Consider the following 22,899-nt stretch of genomic DNA (forward strand, 5'->3'; position numbering starts at 1 on the left):
CAGCTTGGAGCTGTGGTTGCCAACTTCAGGGTGTCTTCTGCTGTGACTGAACACTTGAGTCTTTTTACCTTCACTGGGGGTCCCCTTTTTTTTCTCCCCTAGGCCTTTAACAAATACAAGAGAGAGGGGTTTTGCCTTCAGAATGTCGATAAGGCCCCTTTGGCCAAGAGAAGGAAAATGAAAAAGACCAGCACCAGCACAGAGACACGCAGCAGCTCCAGCGAGAGTTCTCATTCTTCTTCCTCTCACTCGCACGGTAAAACGACACCTACAAAGACCCTGCAGCCAAGCAATCCTGCTGACAGTAGTAACCCAGAGACCCTCTTCCAGTTCTCGGACTGAACGGCACAGGAATGGTAGGAATGTCGCCTGTGATCCTTTGCACCTTTAGTCCCCTCAGCGTATGCCTGAGGCGAGGTTTTGTGCTTTTAAAAAAAACGTGTCCCATTGGTCTCATTGGAATCTGCCTCTTAGGGAATTTTTTCAGGAAAGCCCCGTTGGTTATCCTTGTCCACAAACACTGGACGGAGAATGTTACTGTGAATAAAGCACGTGTTACACTGTGTGGCGACCTGTCGTGATGCCAGCAGGACTATTCTTGAAAGAGCAAAGGCACTTACAAGTGTAATCAGAGACTGGCTAGATTTGAACTGTGCACGGAATGAGTCACAGGTTTTGCAGCTGTCTGCCCGCAAGAGTTACTCCTGCGATGAGGACACCTTTTGCTTCGCCTTGTGGATTTTTAAGAGATTTGCACTTTTGAACAGTGATTTATCAGAGAAAAATGTCTGTTTTCAAAAAGATTCTGTAGTGAATTTTATGTGTGGCATATACTTACTTCTTGAGAGAGGATTTTAACTTATTGTTTTTATTTTATGGTTACATGGTGATAACCTGTTATGAATCTTTCTAAAACGTAAAAGAAAAGATGTCAGAACTTACAGTCCCAGGCGCTATATTCGGGACCCACCTGAGACGCATGCTAAGCTACATATGTTTTTAGTTTTGCACTGCTCTTTCCTGGCAATTTGTTCTAATGGTTACTGCAAAACATTAAGGTACAGGTGTCTGTTTTAAGTAATATTGCACTTTATAAAAGAATATGAATAAAGCAAACTGTTTTATAAAGTGCACTGTTTAAAGCATATGTACTGTATTTTTGCATTTTTTCCATTGTGTACTTTAAATTTGTCCTCACATCCCCCCTCGTACTTGGTTTGCAACAAAGAGAACAGGCCGTGTGGTGTAATGTCATCTTGTGCCACTTAGGTTCCGATGTGAGGAAAACCTGAAGGGAAATTCTTTTAAACACTGTGCTTCATATTTGTACACTGTGTTGTGCGGCAGTGAGGCATTTCCTCCTGTAGCCAGATATTATGTACATAATATTTTAGAATTATAACTATAACTTGTTTTGAAATTTTTCTGTTAAATTTTAAATCCAGAAAGCCTATTTTATAAACTTATACAGAGCACTTTTATTGCTCAAAAGTTCTGAATTCATACAGAAAACAAGTGCTATGTGATGAAGACATTTTACTGAAAGATTGCTGCATTTTAAAATATGATTAATTCATTCCCTATGCAAAAAAAAAAGGAGTGGTAGGATTCGTATATTACATTTTCTTTTAAAGCCATCACATGAAATGTCAGGACTGAGAAAGGTGGTATTTGTTTACAGGAATCATGCTTTAAAAATAATGCCCAACATGTGCATTTTATAGTTTTTGTTAATGATAACTCTGGCACATTGATTTGGAACTTGGGCATGATATTTATTTATTCCTTTCTTGAGATAATAGCAGCATTAATTTCAGCCAGTTATGAATACTAAAAATATTGCATTCTATGTAATAGTAGTATATTTATTACTAAATCAATGTATATATTAATAGCACAGGCAACAAAAATGGCAAATATTAAAGTATTTTCAAAATATTGTTTTATCCTGTTCCCATTTTTGTCCACAATGGTTATTGGAAATAACTTTTTATACTTTTCAGTGGCCCAAATGGCTACATAATTCTCACTGAGACAGTTGTATTCCTAGCTTTTTCAGTCGCTCCTTGTAATGATAGGAAATCTTACATGAAGTATTACCAAACTATATATATAGCTAATTCACAAAATGTGATTCCATCATGCACAGATTTATAGTAATTAAGAAAATGTCCATTTATACCTATAGTTATGTAGACTATATTTGGAAATGTGTGACTTAACTCGAGTCATTTTTAAAACTGCATCCTGTTGGAAAATACTAATTGTAAACTAGAAGGGCTGTGTTGGTAATGGAAAGGGATCCAGAAAAATGGTCAGTGTGCCCTAATGATTGATGATGTAATTGACTCATTGTGAAGATTGGAAATCAATGGGTTTCATTGTCATTTATTTTCCTTGCCTTCTCATCTGGAGGACATGACAGAAAACGAAATGGGTGAAACAAAAGGCAGATTAAGAGAAAGGAAAGAGATGTCTGAGACCTCAATTTATGAGCCTCCCTGAATAATCTAGTTTGTTTGGGCTTTTGAGAAAAGCTGGAAAACACTGAGTACTGCCCTCTTGTCGAGTGTCTTCTATACCAGAAAAGACAGCATCTGATGCTAGTTTATAGCAGTTAAGTTGTGTGCAGGCTGTTCGGGAATAGTGAAATGCACTTTAAAATTCACAGAGTTTTCATTTTGTCACATCAAAAATAAACCAAAAAGTGCTTCATATGAAAATGTTAAATTAAAGGGCTCTTTTGGTATCAGGAGTGAAATAGAAGTAGATCTAAGGAAAAAAATACACATACATTCTCTTTATAACAATTTTGGAGATAGAGCCCAATCACCCCTTCCCTTCTTCCCTTATTGATTTTATTCTATGTTGTTTTCATAGCATCATAAATCTTGACTCATATCATCTATTTTATAACTACATATGGCTGATTGAGAGACAAGATTCAGAAAAGGAAGGAAATACAGGAAAGAAATTTTAAAATACCAGTTTCTTCTAATTACTGTGCCAGATCCTATGGCTGAGTGAGTTAAATTAGCTATTTTGAAAATCATTAATTCTTCTAAACCTCCATAAAATAATAAATCACTGAACCACTGGAATAGAAAATCAAGTCTCGAATTAATTTCAACATGCTTGTTTGTCTTGAAGTTGGAGATTCATTTATCCATGGAAAACTGCCTTTTAATTTTTTTACGTTTCTGCTGATTTCTTCAATAACTATAAAAGGTGAAATTTTAAATATAAGGTAAGTTATTTTAAAGAAATCTGCTAGAATAACAGCGACTACTTTTTTAAATAGGGAATTCCTTTGTATCTCATTTTATTTTTTAAATATGTTTCAAATACTTTATAAAAATATATAATTTATTGCCCACTTGTTCACCTTGCCCCCAATTCAAACACCAGTTATTGTCATATTTATTAAATCAGGGTCCCTCAAAATAGTGAAAAATTTCTGAATCATTGGCCCTGTATGTGTCTTAGACCACTTAATTGTTTTGGATGTTCTCCCAATGACCGATAATAACATGATTTGGGTATTTGTGTTATCTAATATTCTTTGAGATCTAAGTAAAAAGGTTAAATTCTGATACGCCGCTTATACTATATCAAAATAATTTTCTTATAGATGAATTATTGTAATGATGAAATATGTTAAAGTATATGATTTGGCCCCTCAAATGTCTTATACTGTGAACACCCCAGTTTCTGACTTTTGATTACTCATAACCCCCCCATGAGTGTCCATCTTCATTTGATACCTTTATTTAGCACTAAAATGAATGTTGCAGGCTCTAATGAAATTCGGAATTTAAATGTGATTATAAAACTCAAAGAATGGAAAAGTAATCACTAAGATAACAAAGCAATTATGCATCAATTATTGTAAGTATAACCTACCCAGAGGACATAGCTGCTACAGCAACATAGAGGTTTTATTCTGTCTTGTTAGGTGACTTCACTCCAATTTGTGACATTCCTTAGAACATTTTCCTTAAGAGTAGTTATTTAAATTTTGTCTATATAAGGAAAAACATGTATGTTCAAGGGGGCAACAATTTTCGGCTTCAGGACATTTGGTTAGTCTCATTTCATTCCTCATCTTCAGCATTTCTTACTTTTTGGCTTTCAAGATACTGTCTTTGTATGCCCAGCTCCCCGTTATGTGATTAAGTAATCGATGCTTTTCTTCCCCAGGGCAGTCATCCACCTTTTAGTTCATGAATCTGTGGATTAAGCAGGTGCCAATATTTCATATTTTGCTTCTATGAGACAGAAAAGGAGTAAAAACCTAAAGTGACTCCCAAATATATCCTTCTTGACCTTTTCATAGGAGTGCAAAGTAGGTCTGGTTGCTGGCCAGCCATTTCCTTTCTGTTATTTCTTGTGATCGCATGGTAAACGCTTGATAGTTTGCATTTAGGAGACTTGGGTTAAAAGGCAGGATTCTTCGGGGTTATTGATCAGGCTTAATTTTCCTGCAGTATTTCTGCTGGAGTAGGTGGAAGCACATTTTGTAATATTTTTCTAGTTAGAGTGATGTTTAGGTTATTCTAAGGAGTTGACTACTTCAGATAAGTTGAGTTAGTATTTACTACAGAGCTGTTCTCCAGAGCACAGGATACTGGGATAATACTTAGCATTAAGTTGTTCGCATTACTCTTTTCCATTGCATTAATTTATCATTTGTACAGTTTTATAAAATTTATCTCTTAGCTAAAAAAAAAAATTCTACTTTTGTTCTTGTTCCTTCCTATATTGAGCAGTTTTTATCTTTTCACTTATGTTTGAAAGTCCTCCTATGTTAAAAAGAGAAGAAAACAGAACCCCCAAAATGTCATGACAAAAGGAAATTTCAGTGGTAGAAACAAAATACTATAGATTTATTCTCTGGCATTTCTGCTTGTAGATGGATTGAAAAATCATTGTTTCTGTTGTTTCCTTTGTTTGAAAATCCAGTAAGGTCAAGGAACTTGACACTCTTAACTGCAGTTTCATTTTTAACTTTATAAGAGGTAGTTATGTAAGATGTGCACTGTTTTGTTGGAATGGATATGTGATCATTCTCTTCATTAAAGACCTGTTGCTGTGGTAGACATCTGATTACTCATAACAGTTTATTTTAGGTACTATAGTGCTATTCTAGTTGCTCAAATTATAAATACTGGTAAAGGGGGAGATCAAATGTAAAATAATTCTCATTCTTTTGATGAATCTAAAAGGAAATATAAAGGTGCTATATTACATATAAAGTTAATGTTTTAGTAGTACGATTTTGAAAACTATCCCTCCAAAGTTTACTGGCATGAATTTTTATAAAGAAGAAGAGAAAACCACATATATACACACTGAGAGGAATTTTTAAAAGACTGGCATTTTAACGTGTAGCTGGTATGCTTGTCTAAAATGGCATTCATCCTTAGGTATTGACAATACTCTAAGGGGCAATAATCTGTGTAACTATGTAAATTCTTCCACAGCTTTACATAAAGATTGGAATTTGTCTTACTAGAAAATCAATGGAAGATAAAAAAGATGAAAACCATTGTTTTTCTTCTGTTCTACATGGACAGTTCAAAGTATAGTCAAGCCACAGTTCAAACATATGTCTTTTCCATCCATTGCCATGTGTGCTGTCTTCATTAGCTGCAGAAAAGTCATACTTTTTCATGCATCGCTTTTTCTGTTTTCCAGTTACCCGACCTCACACATGAATGCATCCCTACACTGAAATCTCACTCACTACTTCTTCATGTACTGACTAATGTTTATAGGTTGTAGTTAAGGTCAGAGAAATTACTCCATTGGGACAGACAAGGGAAAAAATGGGGATGAAAATGACGTAGGAATAAGGAGGGAATGACACTGTGTGAAAAAGTGAGCACCTTACAACTCTGAGACACAAACATAGGGCTCCTTTACAAAAGTGCTATTTCAAAGGCCATACAGACAAATCTCTTTTAAAAATTGTATCTACTATGTGGATAAATTAATGTATTTAACATGTCTACGCGGGCTTTATAAGGCGGTCGTTGTCTTCTAGGAGGCCCTTGTGATAACTTTCTCCTCTATTTCCCTACTTTCTCCTCAACTATTCCTGCTGCCTTCTGCCCACACCACTTCTACCCTATGGCCAAAGGGACCAGTCCAAATGGAGCACGCAGACTGCATACAGTGATCATGTTTTTTAAAACTTGTATTGCAGTTTGTAGCATGTAAAGTGCCCAGATCTTAAGTGCCCAGCTCAGTGAATTTTTACATTTGTATGCGCCCATGTGTGTAATCGCCATCTAGATCAAGCTGAGGCTCCAGTCCATACTCTGACATCCCCACCATGCTGACTTCTGTCACCACAGATGAGTTTTGCCTGTTCTTGACCTTTTTTGTAAATGGGATCGTACAGTCTGTAGTCTGTTGTGTCTGGTTCTAGTTGATTGTCATTATGTCTGGGAAATTCATCTTCATGGTTGCCAGCAATGTGCTCTGTTTCGTAACTGTCGTATTCTGTCAGATGAGTGTATCACAACCTGTCCGTTCTACTGTGGATGAGCATTTGAGTTGTTGAAATTTTTAGCTTTTCTGTGTAAAGCTGCCATGAGCATTCCTGCATATATCTTTTAGTGGACATGTGCACTCATTTCTCTTGGGTTTATACATAAGAATGAAACTAAGTTATAGGATGGATGTATATTTAGGTTATAGAAGATACCACCAAATAGTTTCCAACAGTGATTGTACCAGTTCACACTCCCACCACAATGTGTGTGAGTTCCAGTTATTCTACGTCCTCATCAATACTTGGTACCATCTGCCTTATTAGTTTTAACCATTCTGGGAAGGGTATGTTTCATTGTGGGTTTAGCCATTTTGGGAAGCATATATTTTATTGTGGTTTTAATGTGCATTTCTATGAGAAGTAATGACATGTGGAACACCTTTTTATATCTTTACTAGCCGTTTGGATATTCTCATTTGTTCAGCGCTGTTCAGGTCACTTGTTCATGTTTTTGGGGTTGTCTTGTCTTTTTCCTGTTGATTTGCAAAAGTTCTTTACATATGTTTGGTATGAGTTTTTTTGAATAATCTATTATTATAAATATCTTCTCTGTGGTTTGCTTTTCCACTTTCCAAATGGTTTCCTTAAAGGATCAGAAAGTAATAATTGTTATGAAATCCAAATTATCAACCTTTTATGGTTAATGATTTCTGCGTCCTGTTTGATAAATCTTACCCCAAGATTAGGAAGATATTCTTAAATTCTTCTAAAAGCTTTATTGTCTTACCATTCACATTAGGCCTATGATCTGTCTAGCGCTGATATTTGTAGTGTGAGATAGGAGCCAAAGTTCACTTACTTCCATATGAGTATTCACTGGACCCAGCACAAGGTATTGTAAGGCTCAGTGCATCGCAGTTGCAATTTTTATAAAGGCTTCATATCTGGGAATGTCAGACCTCTAACTTTGATCTTTCATATAGTCTTGGCTATTCTTAACCCTTTGCATTTCCATATACATTTTAGAAACATCTTGTCGATATTCCTGTGGGAGGTAGGGGAAGGAATATCTATTAGGATTTAATTGGTTTTGTATTGAATATACGAAAAGGTCAGACAATCAAGTTCACGAACTTTCCACCGTGCACTTAAATGGTGGAAAGTTCACAAGCTAAATTGTCTGACCTTTGTATATTTCAGGAGAATTTATATTGTCTCAGAGCGATATACAAACACAGTATATCCCTCTGTTTACTTAGGTCTTCTTTAATTTGTCTCAGAAATGTTTTAAGATTTACATGTAGAGGTTAGACTTATTTCTAGATTTTTTATTTGTTTGTATTTTATTATCTAATCCTTTTTTATTAGTATAAAGAAATCTAATTGATTTTTTAATTGCCTTTGCATCTAGCAACTTTACTAAATTCACTTTAATTATGATAATTCTATAGATTCTTTTGTATTAATTCACGTATATAATCATTTCTGCCGTAAATAATGATAGTTTCATTTCCCCCTTTTTCCAATTTTACTTTTCTTGCCTTATTGAGCAGACTAGGACTTCTAGCAAAATGTTGGATAGAAGTGGTGACAGTGGACCTCTTTGACTTGTTCCTGAACTCAAAATAAGAATTCAGTAATTCACCCTTCAATATGGTGTTTGCTATAAATTTTTAATAGATACCATTTACCAAATTAAGTGGGTTTTTTTTACTCCTAGTTTTCTGAGAGTTTTTATTAAATGCTTTACTACCTCTATTGAGATGGTCATGTGCTTTTTTCCCTTTATTCTCTTATAGTGACAAATTACACTAATTGCTTTTCAAATACTGCATTCCTGGGATGAACCCTATTTGGTCATGTTATTTTATTCTTTTCATATATCAGTGGATTAAGTGTGCTATTAGGTTGTTGCAAAAGTAATTGCGGTTTAAAAGGTTAAAAATAATTGCAAAAACCACAATGATTACAGCAACAACCTAATAATATTTGGCCTGAGGTTTTTGAGTTGTCTTTTAATTGGAGTATCTAGTGCATTTACAGTTAATGTAATTATTGATTACTGGTTTTAAATCTATCATCTCAGTTTGTTTTCCATTTGTCCCATTTCCTTTTGTTCCTTTGTTTCTCCTTTTCTGCCCTTCTTTTGAATAAACCAAGTATTCTCTATTACCATTTTCCCTACCATGTTAATTGTTGGAGAGTTTTTAATTCATTCAGCAGTAAACTTCTTTTGAATAAACCAAGTATTCTCTATTACCCATTTTTTCCCTACCATTTTAATTGTTGGAGAGTTTTTAATTCATTCAGTAGTAACCTTAGAAATTACAACATGCATCTTTGACTTACCACAATCTACCTTAAATTGGTGCATTGCTGCTTTCCAACAATTTAAGAACTTTTTCAGTTTAAATCTGTTTACCCCCTCCTTCCTTTTGTGTTGTCACATATTTTACCTCTGTATTCTATATGTATTTTAAGCCTCAAAACACATTTGATTATTATTACTACTACTATCTGCTTTACAGAATCAGAATTCGGTCTTATTTACCCATGTTGACTCTTTATGATATTTTTCATTCCAATCTGCTTTTCCTTACTTTTATCTGGAATTATCTTCCTTCGGCCTAGAGATCTCTCTTTAGTATTTCTCTTAGTGCCAGGCCTGCTGTCAATGGATTTTCTTGGCTTTTGCTTTTTGAAAACTTCTTTTGTTTTTATTACCTTTTATAACACCTATGCTGAGTTAAATTCACATATGCCATTCACTCAAAGTGTACAATTCAACATTGCCTTTAATTTTGAAGAATATTTTTGCTGGGGATGAAATTCTAGGTTCAGCACTTTCAAGATATCACTCCATTCCTTAATTTCTGTAGCAAAGTCAGTCATCAGTCTTCCTGTTGCTCCTTTGCAGGTCATATGTCTTTTTTCCTCTGTCACTTTTAAGATTTTTATCTTTGTCTTTGGTTTTTACAATTTGACTATGATATACCTACGTGTGGTTTCTTTATCTTTCCTAAGGATAGTAAATTTGTTGAATCTGTTGGTGGATGTTCTTCCTCAATTTTGGAAATTCTTAACCAGTAATTATTCAAATAATTTTTTCCAATCCATTCTCTCTCTTCCCTTTTCTAGGATTCTTCCAAACCTCTTCAGCATGTTCCGCATATGTATTTTACAATCTTTTCTGTGTTTTCCATTTTTATTTCTTCCTGTACTTCAATCTGTGTAGTTTTCACTGACGTGTCTTCTAATTCATTTTTCCTCTGTTCTGCTGGATCTAATGAATTTGAATTTGAATTTCACATATTGTATTTTAAGTCTAAAATGTTCATTGACTTTTTTATAGATTCCAGGTCTCTGGTGAAATTCTCAGTCGTTTTCTCTATAATGTTCTTGAACATATTAATTTTCAAGTTCTTGTCTGATAAATCCAAAGCCTGAATTACTCCCTATTGATTGTTTCTGTTGTCAATATATGTGTATTTTCTTTTGGTTTTCATTCATTGGGTCCAGCCTCATAGGTTTGACTGACTACTATACATTGTGTAGTAGAGATTGAAGAGGCTCTGCGTGTTACCTTCCTCCTAAGATAGTTATGTTTCCTTCTGCAGGTAGTTTGAGTATAGGCGGATCCCATAATCCTACTGAACGTTGATTTTAGACTTTGTTAGGGCTGGTTTCAGTGTCTGCCCTTCTTCCTGGCACACAGCCTCTTTGGGTTCTCCACTGAAAATCCAGGGTGTTTATCAGGGCCACTTTACCTTGGTGGCTTCAAACTCCAACCACTGTCTCCTCGGCACCAAGAGCTGCTAAAAGCTCCCAGCTGCTGCTGCTGCTGCTGCTGCGTTTCTGGGGTCTCCCCTTGTGCGCGTGGGTTAGGATCGGCAAACACCTCCAGGAGACAGTGGAGCAGCATTTCAGACTTGCTCCCCTGAGGTTTCCTTCTCTCTGGGACTTTGCCCCTCCAGTCCGAGCTACTTTGGCAGCCTGAACTCCAACCTTTGTCTCCAACCAAGTAGGATTGCTGCTTTGCGCTAGGAATTTATTTCCGGGGCCAGGAGTTTGCAGTGCCCTCAGAAATCTGAATGAGTGGGGCTCACACCAGGGTGCTTCCCTCCCTTCCTGTAGGGACTATAGCTCCTTGAGTTCCCCCTGCATGGGTTGCTCCCGATGCCTATAAACAGATGTGATGGGTGTTATTTAGCTTTCATAGTTTTTTTTCAGTTCCAGTCACAAGCTATTCTGTTGTTGCCACAAGCAGAAATCTGGTGGTAATCATTTCAATCATCGTTGTTATTTCCCCACAGTGGCTTCACGCAGTTGACAACTTGGTTGTCACAGGTTCAGGTGGGAGGGCACCAGGTTTATTCACGTGTTCCTTCATACACTAGATATTTTTGGAACTCCTAGTCGAGCCAGGTACTGTTTGAGACTCAGGTACCACAGCAGTAAATAATAAGATCTCTCTGCCACGTTGGGACTTTTAGCCACTTGTTTTGTAGAAAAGCTACTAAAGGGTTTCTGTACCATACTTGTACTAATTAAAGACTTTTCTTATGTGTGACTGAGAGAGGACAGGCTGAGACCAAGACCTTTTGGATTACAACACCTTTCTATTTTATACAAATGTCTTTAGCCTTTTTATAAACTCTGCACCTTATTCACGCACAGTGCATCAAACCTTGGCCCATCTTTTGAAAGCTAAAATATTCTGCGTCATTCCCTATCTGTGAGTTTCTACGTCATGCAGACAAAACAGACACCTGGAAAACTCACTCTTTGGAGTGCAATTATATGACAACTAAGTTAAAACTCCAAGAACTAACTTATGGAGAACAAACTTAGCTCTGAAATCATTCTATGAATGTCAACATGAGATCTGGTGGAGAACCAGCCTACTTGTGGTTTCTCATTTTAACCTCAGTTCCTAAAAAACACTTCACATGCTGCAAAGCACTATTTAATGCTTTGAGATACTAAAAATGCCTTGGTGTTCCCAGTCTTCCAGAATAGCTTAAATGTCACTGTTACCAAGAGAAAAGTCTAACCTGGGCACACGTCACTGTTTATAGACATTACGGTCAAATCAAGAACTTTTTTCCTCTGTTCTTTGTTATTCTCTCCCACTTCTGAAAGTTCACATATTCCAGAGATGATGATTTGTACTTCCAATTATAATCCACTTTTATGTGATCAAAAGGCAGTCACAGAACTAGACCATCATCATCTATACGAGCTCTGTAGGAACTAGGTACAGTCAGGGACGGTCAAGAAGCTTGAGCGCCTGGAATCCTTGGATCAGAGCCCTTTGGGAAGGGTTTAAGAACTCCCCGTGAAAGTCGATGAAGCCAGACACAAAAAGTCACATGTTGTATGATTCCATTCACAGGAAATGGACAGAATAGGCAAATCCATAGGGACAGAAAGTAGATTAGTGTGTTCCAGAGGATGATAGGATGGGGAAATGGGGTGTGACTGCTTCATGGGTGTGGTTGATGAGGTTTTGCGGTGATGAAAATGTTCTGGAATTAAGTGGTAGTAATGATTGTACAATGTTGTGAATGTACTAAAAACCACTGGATTGTACACTTAAAATGCAGAATTTTATGTTATGTGAATGTTCTCTCTCTCACACACACACACACACACGCACACACATACACACACGAACTACCAGCGAGAAAGCATAGAGTTATTTTGAGGAAGTTAGTTCTAACACCCTGCTATTCAGAGAATACCGTCCCCAGTCCTCTTTTCTTTGGCAAAACTGTTTGAAGCATAATTGATATTATGGTTGGAAAATCTTATCTTACAAACAGAAATTAAGTTCTGGGGGACAAAATGAATTTGTTTCTTGCAGGTAACGCCAAAATCCCAGCCTAACAGAGAGAGGGCGCCTCCTTTGGTCACGTTCCTCACACGCCGCCCAGCCCCCCAAGTTGAATAATGGAGTAATGTTTGGATAGATAGCAAGGTGCCCCGTGCTTTAATGATAATCTCATTCAGTTTGTCGTTACTTTTGTCTCCGCTCTAAGGGTTAATCCTTTGCTTTTACCCTCATTGTCATAGTGGGACCACCAGGCTCTTGCTTTACATACATTGTTCTTGGGTGATTGCTTTTCTCAAATCTTTCCTTGTCTTACCTATATTAACTTTCTTTCAGAAGCAGGTTCATTTGTGCATTTACTGAAATGTTCTTTATTCATGAAGTCATTTGGAGCAGATTTCTTTTTCTCAAACATAATACCATTGAAATTCTAGAAAATTATGCTGCTCGTGACTTTGCCATTTTCCTAAGTAGTCAGAGGCTATATTGTCCCTTTAACTCACTGTGTACAGTTAAAAATCTTTATCTGTGACTATTTAGACTCGTTGAATGCAAAAAGTTTTGTCAACATGAGAGCGAATGTATAAATCTTTTTATTCACCAGTTGAGATAGCACATGAATCTTTGCTTTTGTTCCTGGCAAAGATGAACTCTATTGAAGAAAATGAATTAGACTTTGAAATTTTCAAAATGCTTTTTATAGCAAATGTAAATAAAGTTGTTTCAAACTGCCAATTGTTTTACATAAAATCTCTCTGTGAAGAATACATATTGCAGCGCAATAAGATTAGTACTTTTTATGCATTTTGAATATAAATGTTTTGAAGGTATTTTTAATAGTAACTAGCTATTGAAAATTCTTTCTTATGGTATTTAGAATAAAGCACACCTCAAATGTATGAACAAGTATGAGTATTTTGTATCAGTAGTCAAATTGTTATGTATGTTTTAAAACGAGTGGGCTGGGAAGATAAATATTTGTTTATAATTAGCATTTTACTAAGTGGTTTGGATATATCTTTTAGATGTTTGAGTAAAGTCTACTGTCAGAGTATCCCAGATTTTTTTTATTTCAGCGTCTGTGCTTCTGAGCCTAGAGTTGGCTTTTTAACATCAGAATACTCAAACTCTACTTACCTAAAAAGTCCAGAAAACTTTTTCTGATAATGAATACATTCAGTGAAAAACTTGACTCTTTAAAAATTCTAATTAGAATTTATACTGACTTATTTGGACCCTGTATATATTATGAAACCTAAAAAGATAACTATTTGAGACTATTGATGTATAATCTTCAGTATATAGGCTTTTTAAAACATTAGTTTCTGCATTGGTTTCGTGTTAAGTGTTTTAGATGTTAGCAGATTAGAGTTAAGGGTTCGTTTTAAATCTAGTAGCATATTTAGGGCTTATTAAATTACAAGTGTCAATTTCAGATCTTCATACGGCATTATAATTACTTAAAATTAAGTTGCATTAATACGCTATCTACACACATACCTTCGTTTGGAGGAAAAAATATGATTCCATTTTTTAGTTACTTAACAATTAACTTAGTTGTTACTAGTTACTTAATAGTTTAATATTGTGAAATGTACCTGTGTGTATGTGTGTGTACACACATATATTTGTAGCTTGCACAACACTTAATAAGACTCATTCCTTCGATTGACTATGCACTGCTATGACCCATCTATACTGAAGGGATGTGAGATATCTGCATTCGTTTCTTTTTGAATGAAAGATATGGATACAAATAGTTCAAACTAGTTACACCAGATAGTTTCCTAAAGAGCTAATATAGCTGTTACAGGGCACACTTCCAGAGTTCTAGGGTTATTTTAACGCACCTTTAAAGATGGTTAGGGTTTTGATTTAATACAAAGGCTTCACAGTACTAAACTTTGGGTATTTAAAACACCCATGAATAGTAGGTATTTATTTGTTTTTTTCAAAGATTAAGTAACGAATGTCTTTTATTTACTTGATTGATTTTATCTAGCCATTACAAATGTGATGCTTATTTTCTTAATAGCTACTTAATTATTTGTGTCTTAATGGGAAATTTTCATTTGATTAGTAAACTGCGAGGTTTTGGGTTTTTGAATTTTTATGGTTGGTTTGGGGGATTTTTGGGGGGCGGGGAGGTGATAACCTAAGAAATTTCTGCAGTAGAAAATATCATGAAACTATATATGTCCCTTATAAAGTTGTGGCATTTAGAGGAATATTTCAAAGATGGGAGATACGGAAATTAAACAAAGCAGCATCACTCTTTTTTCATAGTGAATTCATCTTGTACATGGAATGACAAGCATGTTTAGCAGTTTTTGCTCACAGTCTGGGCTTCTTTTCATTGTTAACTGCTTTACAAACTTGATAATGTTCCTCACTGATAAGAGGCTCCCTGGTATTTATTTTTGTTTAAAGACAAATATTTTTAATACAGAGAAAAAAAAAGTTGCACATATGCCCCCATATGGCAAACTCTCAACTAGCAGTACCACATGGCAGCATTAAATACCAGCTATACCAACAGCATGCAAATACACTGTCACTAAAACCTAGCACTTTACGTTGCGAGTGTTTTTAGATCTTATTGACAGATGAGATTGTAAGATCTCTCTTACATTGAGAGATCAGATCTTACTGAGGTGGGTTTCATGTGATTGGACAAATACATAAATATTTGCTCCTTGGAAAGTATTTAGATAGTAGACATGAATGGTCTGCTTATGAACCATAGATCTGAGAAACCGTTTTAGATGAAATTTCCAATGTTAACGTTTTTGCAGATGAATTGCTTGGGCAGACTGCTATGTTTCTCTGTTCTAGGACCGGTACTGGATAATACTATTTATCTCTTTAGGCCACCAACATACTATTAAATTAGCTCCTTTTTGTTCCAATGAGCGCCGAGTTGATGGGAACACTGTGTGGAAGGTCGGTGCATTGTTGACCATTGCACAGTGAGCCTCCGATGAGAACTGCGTTTCAAGAAGCTACGAGTCATGAAATATAAAGCCCGTCAATCATGTCTAGCTTAGTTCAGGCCCCAGCTTTATTTCTCAGCATTCAGTTTTTAATAATATCAGCATCTTACAAAAAGCACATTTGTCCTCTAAAAGGAAACATGGTTACCAAGAAAAGCTTTTTCTATTCTTTCTCTCTTACCTGAACCCTTGGCTTTAATTGAACAATAAAATGTATCATGTATGACGCTTTCCATAAGTATTGCTGATGATTTTGCAAATAGGAGGTGGGCAGGTGGTTTGGTACTGTATTTCCAGACTGGTCACAGACATGGTGACCCTGAGCAAGTCACTCAGCCTCTCTGTGCCTCCGTTTTTTCATCTGTAAAATGGGAATAGTTGCTGTCGTTCCCCACCTCAACAGCATACTGAAGGATCAGTCAAAGAAGAGGGAAAAAAATCTATAAGGTGCATTGATCCCAAAGATGGGCAGAATATAGATGTAGCGGTTAATAAGTAATGAAGACTTTGTTATATAACAACTTAATTTAAAAAGTGTCTTTGCGTGGATCTGAATATCAACTAACATTTTGAAGTATAACTTGAGAGTAGGTAGGTTTGAAATGAAATAGATTTTTAGTGTTTATGGTCACAAACAGTGTTAGTAAATATTCATAGTGTCTGTTATAGTCTGAGTGTGGGTTAAACTATCTCATTGTACTAAGCTGATTTGCAGCACATCTTGTTCTTTGAGTTCGACTTCACTGATTTCAGAGGACTACATAGTTAGATCAAACCATAGTCATAGCAGTATTTGTAGCGTATCCTAGAATCTTAGCGTTTCAGAGCCTTAGCGCTCCCTCAGTGCAATTTCCTATCTGAAGCGAGCGTCCTCCTGGTGACGTCACTGACAGGTGCTCGTGCAGCCTCTTCCTGAAGACTTTGGAAAATGGGGTGTGTTGCTACCTCACTACTTCGATGTGTACCTTCTGTTCAAAAATTTCCTAAAACTTGGAACTAGTCACTTGTTACATGGGAAGAGGCAAGCATTTTAACTTTTGTATCTAACACCGTCCTCCTATAAAGGACATAGGCTTACAATATTTGCCAGGTTTTATTTTTGGCATGGTTTCGATTTGGTTTTTTCCTCCATTTTGTTAATAATTTGAAAATATCTTCTTCCCTTTTTATTTGTATCTTCTCCCATTTAGTATTTATGGTAGCAAGGAGGGAAAGGATGTCTATTTTTAAAATGGACTGAAACCATGGGCTTCTGTTCTTATCTTACTATGGCAACTGCAGTGATTACTATCTCTCATTTAAAGATTCTTCCAAATGAGAAGCCATTCCTTTCAGGTCAATGCCTGAGAAGCAATTTCAGGAGCTCTGGGGGCAGGGAGGCTGATGGGACCCTAGAGTAGAGAATAGGGTCTGAGAGTGTCCTTCCAAGGGACATACATGGCATTTGACTGCAGTGCTGGCCACCAGGTAAGAAGGCTGTGAAACAATGTGTCAATTTTCCTTTAGCAAATCAGGCTGGGGAACCTCCATCCCATCTTTGGAAGAGAAGCTGCGCTTGATCTTGTTGCAATCCAGCTTACCAGGTGGCCATGTCAGGATGAATCAGCCTCAGACTCTACACCCTATAGCAGTGATTATCTGTGCGTAGCCACCAAATGAACTATTTTAGACGATTTTAAACAGCTGTTGGCAGTCCACTCTCATCAGCTATGGTCCAAGGTGGCCTTTCAGGCAGAAGAATCACCAGCCAGAGTGGATGTTTCTAAAATAAAAGACCTGTACTCCATGCCCCTTTTAAAAACGTCTGTTTTCACACATGGTCACACGTTCATCTCGGGCCAAAACTTGGTTTTAAAAGGCCTGTTTTCTGAAGGTGTCTTTGTAAGCATTTCATCGCTGGCTCTGTTAGTCGCCTGATAAGTAGTAGCTAATTCATCATTCCCTCAATATGAGAGGAACATCTATTATATTCAGACCCCCAGGCTGCCTCTGCAACCCGGCTAGGACCAAGTCCTCATTTGTCAACTGAGAACATAAACCTGTCATATTCATTTGTCACCAAGGGAGGAAACTATTGTATTTGCAGAAAATTTGCTTGCATTTTTCTTTGGTTGGTCTTTGCTATAGTCTGCTCGGCTTAATGAGGTTTTTTACCTGCCTATCTGTTTGTCTCTCCCACTCACCTTACACCAAATTTTCCAATAGGGAAAATTCATTTTTATTCAAGAAAGGAGCAAAAAGTGCTCTTACGTGAAGCCTACAGATAGTGCTTGCTTTGGGAATAGATGATATCTTCTTATTTTGGTTGTAAACATCAATTTGAATGGCAATTAGAACAGGTTTTTAACCTCTTTCAAAAAGCACTTCTGTGGCAGACCTTTGATGGAGTTACTCAACTGGCATGCAATTAGAATTTTATTTGCATGGCTTTTTTTCTAAGTCTCTCTAAAAGAGCATAAAACGTTCTTAAGATTCAAGAAATGAAGTTATTCTCACATCAAGGATCAATTGTATTTTATATCTGCCTTTCATGCCATCTTCCTTTATTTTTATTAGTATTAATTCTCCTCAAAGGAAGTAATTTTTATTTTTTGCTGCATTTAGTGGGTAGTAGCAGCTCTTTACCTTCTTTCCTGAACCCCATATTTATAATACTTTATGGTAGATTTTTAAAATTGATTAATTCTAGCTGGTCTGGAATCTTCAAGTATTAATTTATACTGAACGTTCCCTCTTCTGGTATTATTTAGACTAGCTAAACATTACAATTTTCTTTTGTTGCTATAAATATGCGTAGTTATTTCCATGTTCTTTGGATGCTTTATTATAGTGATTGTTGGGGCTGCTATTAATTAAAGGTAAACTATATGGAGTTAAGAATTTTTATACTATGAACTATTTATTGAGAATTTTCAGAATTCCATAGCTACTTGTCTTTAACACTTGTAAGAGGCATGCATTTTTCTCCCTTCATGGTCTGAAAGTTAGTTTTCCCTTTGTTCAGGCAGGTGTCAATGAGTTGTATCTACTGGAAAACACACATGTTTCAAAAAGTGGATGTATTGCAGAAATGTGATGTTTCCTTGCCTCGTAGGGAGTTTGGCCAGAAAGTTTTATGTATGGGTTTCATTTTTAACAAAGCATAAGGGCTTCCTTTTTTTACCGACTTGTGTGTGTGTGAAGATGTATTTGTTCAAGCTTCAAGAAAAGAATAAACCTGTCATTGTTCAAATACTTGACATTTGATTTGGATTTGTGGGGTGTTTTTCTTGGGGGGAGGGTTTTACAGTATGTTGTTTTTTGGAATTAAGTAAGATTGTTAAACACAACAGTATATTCTTGTATCAGTAGTTTTGTGTCTTAGAGGAATGACTCAAATTATAACTTGGTGATATTAAAAGTGGGGGTAACTGAAGGCAGAGTTTTCTATTGTTCTCTTATCTGCACTTGTCTGATCTCTGCAGTGTCTTGAAAGGAGAGGAAGCTACCCCTGTCCAGTGTTCGCTAAAGGTCAAGCCCTCCAATTGCCCATTCATCACTCTTTCCTGTCACATGACCTGAGGGCTCCAGAAGAAACCAGCCCTCCCCCAGCCCCCAGCAGATCAGAAGGAAGGGAATACCTGGGTCTTTATTACCTCAAGTCTTGGCAGCGGGTTCCCCAGTCCCCTTGGCTGCCACCCACCCAATCTTCTGCAACTCAGACCTCCCTGACAAATGGACTCTCCCGGCTGCTACCTTAGCAATTATCCCTCACCTTTATCCTCTGAAACTCAGCCCCTTTCCTTCCCTCAAGACCAGCTTCTCTCAATCTTCCAAAGAAGTAGTTACCTCATTTCATTCTTTTGTTGGCAGCCGCAGTTGATAGGATGAGCACCGGCCCAGTGCTGTATTAGTTACCTGCTGCTGCATAACAAATAATCCCAAGCTTAGTGGTTTAAAACAGTGGCCATTGATGAGTTTACAGTTCCTATGGCCCAAGAATTGGGGAGCAGCTTAGCTGGCTGGTTCCTGCTCAGATCAAAGTCTTCCATGGGTTGCAGTCACGGTGACTGCCATATTGGAAGGCTTAGCTGGGGCTGACAGATCTTCCAAAATGGCTCACTCGGCAGACAGCTTGCCACTTCGGTCTCTCAATAGGGCCCTTTGAGTCTCCCTACGATGTGACAACTGGCTTCCCCTAAGCTAATGATCTAAGAGAAAGCAAGGAGGAAACCACAGTTTTTTTGCTGTCCTAATCTCAGATGGCACAGGCATTACATTCTCTAGAAGCCAGCAACCAAGTGCAGCCACACTTAAGGGAAGAATTAGGTTCCACCTTTTGAAGGGAAGAGTACTGAAGAATTTGTGGACATATTTTTAAATCTCTGCACGTGCCAATTCTTACTCCCCCATTTTACTAACCATGTGATATAGGGCGAGGTATACCCCGAAGCCTTAGTGTCTTCATCTCTACAATGAGTATAACACGATCTCCTCAAAGGGTAGTCATACGGATTCAAAATGTTTAAAAGCTCCTACCACAACCAAGCTTGACACACAGTAGGTGTTCAGTAAATGGTAGTTATTGTAATGTGGCAATGGAAGAAAACCTAGGCCGGAGTCTCTGCTGACAGTACAGGTGAAGATGGAAGCCCCCAGCATGGTGGTGAGGGGGTGTCTGGGGAGGGACCCTTTCCAGACCCTCCCCTGCAGCCATATCCTGTGCTTCTGGCCTGGTACAGTGAATAAGCTAAGGTGGCCACTCGTGCAGAAGCACAAGCCTTTCGTCTAGAGGCCAAAAAATGGCCCAAACAGTGCCGTCTCCCAGTGCCTTTAGTTGAGCAAATCTCTCCCCCTTCTCACCTACTTCCCTGAGTGACCCCGCTTGAGACCAACACCCTTGAGAGCTTTTCTCCAGACTTTGTGATCTTGAGCCTAACCAACTAAAACAAAAATTTGAGAGTGAAATAAATGTGCCCTTAACTTAGAAGCTTAGCTTGTGATCTGGTCCGGGAGTAAAGCTTCATTTGTTTATGGTTGACTTTGAACTCCCTGTAGCTGGGCGGTGCCCACCCCACCGTTTGTGTACAATTTGCATTAAGTTTGCAACTGCAAGGTATCTTTTTAAGGCTTTGTTTCAAACTGGATGCGTAAAAGAGAGCCGTGGGTTTTTTATTTGCTGAGGGGGAAGCTTGTTTGCTCCGTTGTTCCTGATTTTGGAGCCTGCTCCATTTACAATCTTAGTCCTTTCTCATTTCTTAGAAATAACAGCCCACCCTTGTGCTTCCGGAGCCCTGTTCTCGATCTCTGTCCCCTTCTCCTGCCTCTCTCTAGGCTCTGAAACCTACTGACCAAATGGAAGAAGTTTACTTTGGCCACAAAGAAGCACCAGAGAGCGGTGGAGTCTCCACAGCACAAGGGCCTGTGGCCACGAGGGAGGGATATGGGAGAATGCCGACCGGATGGCTTCGGGAGACCTAGCCTGCGCATGTTCCGGGCTGTGATCCATGCTCAAACCCCGGCAGAGACTCAAAGCCAGACTGTGCTTCACATTTGTTCCTTTAACTTTGGTCAGCTCTGCGGTGTGTGCCCTCAGCTCAGACTGGGACAGTCGTGACTCTGCAATCTTAGGGCCAGCCCCCTGCGTTAACAGCTAACCCAGGCATGTTCTTCGCTGTTTATAAGACAAAGAAATCCCCCGTGTAAAACCAGGCCATCCCGAAGGCCGGGGACTACGTGGAGGTGCCTCCCGCTCGCTGCTGCTCCACCCATGTGTCTGCTTTGTGGAAGGTTTGGCTGCAAATGACCGTGAGCCACACATGCTCAGACTGGGTCAAGAATCTCATTTTTGTAAGATAATGTACGTAAAGCCGCCATGGATGTTTCTAGTAAATAGTAGTAGTGTTTATTCTGTCTGACTTCCATAGTCATGGATGATACAACTGAGCAAAAGCAGCAGTCTTTCCAAATTGCACCCTTGTGGCAGTTTAAGGCTGCCGCTGGAAGAGATGTGGAACTCACAGCAAACACAGATTTAGGCCGCCCAGGTCCCTTCACTGAACAATGTGGTATGACCATGAGAGGTGGGGGCGGGGGGCGGGGGGGAAGCAACCAAAACAATGGATGGACCAGCCTGGCAAAAAAGTCGGAATCAGCATGTGGTAGAAAATTCCAGGGAAGTGGGATACCACCCCTCAATATTGCCTGAGTTCCCAGCACCGGAGAGGGTCAGACCTCTCTGGGCCTCAGTTTCCTCATCTGCAAAATAGGGGTAATGCTGTGATCCTTTAGTAACTTTCTCTCTGTAACAGGCCCTCCGGCTGCAGAAGACTGAAACATTCTCGGGGGTAATTTTTTATACTGTAAATTTTATAGAAAGCGTCTGATACAGACAGAGTGCTCAAAAATGGTAATGGATTTTGACAGGTTACAAATATTGAGGGAGAGTCTAAGGCCAGTCATACACTGCACAGCTTGAAGGAGGGCCTGGAGCGGGGAGAGTCAGCATGACCTGAACGGGCTGGGCCTGAGGGCCCTGCAGGCGGCTGGGCGGAGAGGAAGGTCCTGGCTGATAATAAGCCGCACCCTCCACCTTGACTGTGTTGTTATTATTAGGATGAGAAGACGGCACAGTGGGCTGATGTCAAAATTTCAACTCAACACAGGCCTGCCTGTGCTGCCCCATTTGAGATGCAGAAAAATACAGCAACGGGGATAAGGATTGGTGAGCAATTTTCTCTACCCGGTCAGACACAGAAGCTATGTTGAATGGCGGCCACCTGGAATTGCTGTTGATTGCAAGCGTTTGAGTGCAGGCTGCGGGGCCCTGGGTTAGTTCTGGGGCTCCTTACGGAGGCATTTGCACGGGCAGCTCTGACTGTATTGCCAGTGTTTTATTTCTTGAGCTGAGTGGTAGCATGCACGTGTGTGTTGTAGTGTTCCTTATTCCTTTTTGCACATGGGAAAGATCTCACAGTGATTTTTAAAACGTCAATGCAGGCCTCGCCCCACCAGGAAAGAGCAGGCGGTTCCTGATCACATAACCCGGAGGTGAGGAGCAGAGACACTGTAAGAGAGAGCCGCAAGCAACAGGTCGGCATGCCAGCCATTCCGCTTCAACGAGTTTTAAAACGTTCCCTGGACAACTGGTAAGGGAGACAGTCTGCCCTGAGCACGCTGAATGGTGAGAGGAGGCCCTGCAAGGCTTAAAAGCTCAGCCCAGATGATCCCCAGGGTGAGTGAGCAGATGGAACAAAGTTCAGTGTGAGAAACTGTGTGCTCACTCATGCAGGCCGTCAGGCCTTCGGGGACGCCTGGGCCTGGCAGGACGAGTGACCTAGAGAACTGAATCCATCCACGGGCCCACTTGGGGACTATACTGAACATGCAGGGAGGCGGGGTGAAGAGCAGGGAGGAGATAGTAAGACCTCTGTTCATCTGACCACCACAGAAGGGTTTCCTTCCATGCTCTCCATGTTCAGGGCAGTCTTGCTTCTGTTCTCATCTCTCTGCCTGGGCCTAGGCTCTGGGTAGTTCTATCAGTCTCCCTGAATGCTGGCCATGTTCTCTAATCTTTTCCAACCCTGATGGACATA

The 22,899-nt window shown here is 38.7% G+C and overlaps 1 protein-coding gene across 3 annotated transcripts in view; it reads left to right on the forward strand.

Annotated features, from left to right (window-relative positions):
• The window catches only part of RPS6KA5 (ribosomal protein S6 kinase A5), a 170,033-nt gene extending 151,476 nt beyond the window's left edge, over positions 1-18,557 (forward strand). For all 3 annotated transcript variants that reach the window (XM_033107160.1, XM_033107162.1, XM_033107163.1), the window contains one exon: positions 103-18,557. In XM_033107160.1, the coding sequence (XP_032963051.1) occupies positions 103-342 (240 nt within the window). In that variant the 3' untranslated portion in view covers positions 343-18,557. The remainder of the gene's footprint in view (positions 1-102) is intronic.
• The last annotated feature ends 4,342 nt before the right edge of the window (positions 18,558-22,899 follow it).

Source organism: Rhinolophus ferrumequinum, chromosome 6 (assembly GCF_004115265.2).
Source record: "Rhinolophus ferrumequinum isolate MPI-CBG mRhiFer1 chromosome 6, mRhiFer1_v1.p, whole genome shotgun sequence".
NCBI lineage: Eukaryota > Metazoa > Chordata > Mammalia > Chiroptera > Rhinolophidae > Rhinolophus > Rhinolophus ferrumequinum.